Here is a 3,624-nt window from a genome sequence, read left to right as displayed (position 1 = left end):
GCCATAGAAGTTGGGCAAATCCCACTGCTCACCGCTGGTCCACTAAAACTGAAAATTGGCGCACTCGCGATTGGAAGGCGAGCGTCCTAACCCCTCCGCTATCCAGGCACGCTAGCAGAGCATAGCATAGCCTTGTATAGTCTAGTATAGCAAGTGGGAGGGAAAGGATAGTGAGAGCGAGGAGGGGAGAGAGTAAAGCTTAGAAAGAAAGATAAAGAAAGATAGAAAGAGAAAGAGAGGAGCATATAGCATAAAAAGACAGAGAAAGAGCGAAATCGACAGAAAGAAAGGGAATAAAAACAGAAATAGAAAGAAAGAGAGAAAAACAGAGAATCAAAGAAAGAGGTAGAAAGAACTAAATAGATCGAGAGAGTGAAAGAGATAGAAAGAAACTAGCGGGCGTTAGCCAGAGGGCATGAGGATCGAGAAGCTTCGCTGTGCAGAGCTTTGCTCGACATAGTGAAATATTTTCCCACCTATTTTTTTTTGTCGTCGGGTTTTATTTCGCGCCGCATGACCTAGTGCTATTAAACACCAACTAGACCACTGTGTTAATAATCTAAGATCTGTAGGCGAGCACACTATTACGCGGCTTTGCTGGTAATCAGTGTCAGTTCCTCTATTTCGTTTGTCTCGATCGGTTCTTCCTAAGATGAAGCCCATGCTGGAAGTGTCGGTCGTGGATGATGAAGTCGTGTTCGGGGGCCTGGGCTGGTATATCATCCAGAGCCTGCAGAGAGCCCTTCGATTCAAGTAAGCTTTCCCGATTTCGAAGTATATAGCAGCAGATGCAGTCGGTTCTAGATGCAGTCGGTTCTACGATATTTTCACTGGGTCCATTTGGCACAGGCGTCAGCTGGCTCGCGGTGTATCATTTGCATGATACCATGAACATAGATTTAATTGACACAAAGGAACATTCCACATTAATGATGTAAAACAAGGTGCTATAAATCACAGGAGACACCATGTATGTAGACGCCACATCGCGGAGCGCCATCCATTAGCTCTCAAGACGATAATGCCGATTACAGTTGGTTGGTAAAGTTTTATTTCGTTGCAGCGCCAAATTGAAAACGCACTCACACAGACAGCATCGAACAAATGGGACGAGTGTTGAAAAATCACTCGTCTTTCCTATATTGTTTTTCTCTATGTGCGTTGTGGGCTTACTACTTACAATAAATTATAAATGACATTATGAGTGCCATTAATTCGCTTTACCTTCTCGTCAAGGTAGAGCTCCAGGCGTAGCACTTTGCCGGAAAGCTTATCTGTCAATTTATTCATTGTACCCCTTCAGCACAGCTGTTTTGCCGCCCCGCATTGCAAATCAGCCGAAATGTCTGGCGAGAGAATAGATCAGGTTAGGCTGTCTCCAAGTTACGATCAGTTTCATTGCCTTTTGCTACCGCAAGACACAGTTGTCAACTATCTTTATCAGAATGTTCTATTTAATAAAAAGTCATCCAAACATCATGCAAGGCTGGGGCCCCTGAATAGAGCAAACTTCGGCGAGGGCCAGCCAGGCTACTCTAGTACAGGTGCAACGAAACTATGAAAGCTTGCTGTGCTCCGACAAGACACTCCCTTTCCAGAACAGGCATCGGCCTCCTTGGTTCATTATTTGGCCACCACCTCCATCACGACACTCACAGTTAAATCCTGACCCTTAAATTCCTAGCGGCTGTGGAGCATCTGACCACAGGGGTGGCCAGACCATCAAAGCGGAGGGTATTAATATCGCCGTTTCCAAACAGTCCCCACTGGAAAAGTGATCTTAGCACCTAACCTCAACAACAACAACAACAACAACAACAACAACAACAACAACAACAACAACAACAACAACAACAACAACAACAACAACAACAACAACAACAACAACAACAACAACAACAACAACAACAACAACAACAACAACAACAACAACAACAACAAAATTCAAAACTGAAATGATGCATGCATTTATTCGCACAAAGTGTTTTGTTTGAGTAGATGCGTGTATGACAGCGTGCAGTTGCAAACGACGGACGAGCAGATCTGGTCCAGTCGACGCCCTACGGGAGAGTGGGGAGGTCCTCTTGGCATGTTGGAACGAAACGTGAGTGCTTCGGTCAGAATTATGCGATGTCTTATCTCAGTGTTCAATTTTACCGTCGCGTCAGCTTGTTGACGCAGTGTAGTTGAGAAAAGCAATGCTTACTGCTGTATCTGGTATATTCAAGGATGATCACGTATATTTATCCACTTACACTACTGTTAGTTTTTCATGCACATACATGATATATATATACATAGGAGTACAGCTGCAGCTTGACCAGGCACGTGCTTTCACAAATATTTCCGAAAAACAAAGATAAACAGTCTTATGCAACCTACACTTAAGCTTGCAACAGCTTTGGTTTAGAACTGGACTAAACGGCGACAACACAAGAAATTAACCTCGCATGCCGACGTCGGAAGACCAATAATACTGCGAAATGTGTTGCTCTGAACAGCCGTGAAATGTCGGCTCAAATTATGTGGTACGTCCCAAAAGCGTGTAAATACATTGAAGTAATTGCATATTGGGGAAATATGCTAGAAGTATTTATTTTATTTTTTGCTCTTGCCGTATTTCTTGAAACGGTTGCTAACGACTGTTTATACCAGGGGTCTCAAACACGCGGCCCGCGAACCTCACGCTTGCGGCCCCCGGCCCGCACATCACTGTCTTCGCCTCATATTTTGTTATTTTCTCAATAAGTATGTTCGTGAGCTACATAGGCATTAATGGTCTAAAGCATTGTTTTCGTGAGGCACCCAATGTGGTCACCATGTGTTGGAACATAACCGTGAAAGAAAAGCAATATTTCAGAATCGGCGTCCAGATTTTAGTCATTTTTGAGATCGGTGTCGACATGTCGCTGGAATCCTGGCGAAATCTCCCTGAGAAATGACCAGTATATGAGATATGGGAAACGCTTTCTTTCAAATGGCAACGTTTGCTGACAATTTGTAGCAGCAACACCCCCCCCTCCCCAATTCCCCTCCTCCGCTCCTCTTAACTACTTCGCTGCCCCAGCCCTCGCGGGATTAAATTGGGTGACTACGGCTCGCTGCCTGTGGTGAGTTTGAGACCCCTGGTATATACGCACTGAGTATCGACAATGCCTGGGTCAGACATCCGTGGAGCATCCGTGGTAGGACATCCGTGACATACGGGTAATGCATTCGGGCATTAACATGTGCTTCGTATTTGATAACTTGAGGTATAAAGTGAATTGTAGCCGATCAACTCATGTAACGTATTATGAATACAGATTACCGCATGCTCACTCTCAGTTCCAAGAAAGTACTGTAGCCGTCAGTCACAGGGCGCATGACAGTGTTGTAGCACATTTCACTGCAACGTATCGACTGCGGCGTGCACTTTGCCACGACTTTCCGAAACGCAGGAGTCTGACATCTCGGCGCACCCCGTGATACCGACAGCTGACCGCATCACGGTGGGCACACCGCTGCCAGCCTACGTATACGCCAACCCGCGGTACTACGCGGGCACGCCCAACGAATACATGACCAGCGTGTTCGGCTACTTGATGAGCTTCGATCTCGAGGCAAGTGACGCGATGCGTGGAC

The 3,624-nt window shown here is 45.6% G+C and overlaps 1 protein-coding gene across 1 annotated transcript in view; it reads left to right on the top strand.

Moving 5' to 3' along the window:
• The first annotated feature begins 652 nt into the window (after positions 1 to 652).
• The window catches only part of LOC119381860 (probable glutamate receptor), a 7,286-nt gene continuing 4,314 nt past the window's right edge, over positions 653 to 3,624 (top strand). The window contains exons 1-3 of the mRNA XM_037649614.2: positions 653 to 753; positions 1,999 to 2,104; positions 3,441 to 3,602. Coding sequence (XP_037505542.1) covers positions 653 to 753; positions 1,999 to 2,104; positions 3,441 to 3,602 — 369 coding nt within the window. The remainder of the gene's footprint in view (positions 754 to 1,998; positions 2,105 to 3,440; positions 3,603 to 3,624) is intronic.

Source organism: Rhipicephalus sanguineus, chromosome 2 (genome assembly GCF_013339695.2).
Source record: "Rhipicephalus sanguineus isolate Rsan-2018 chromosome 2, BIME_Rsan_1.4, whole genome shotgun sequence".
Taxonomy (NCBI): Eukaryota; Metazoa; Arthropoda; class Arachnida; order Ixodida; family Ixodidae; genus Rhipicephalus; species Rhipicephalus sanguineus.
This window is presented reverse-complemented; position numbering and strand designations above follow the sequence as displayed.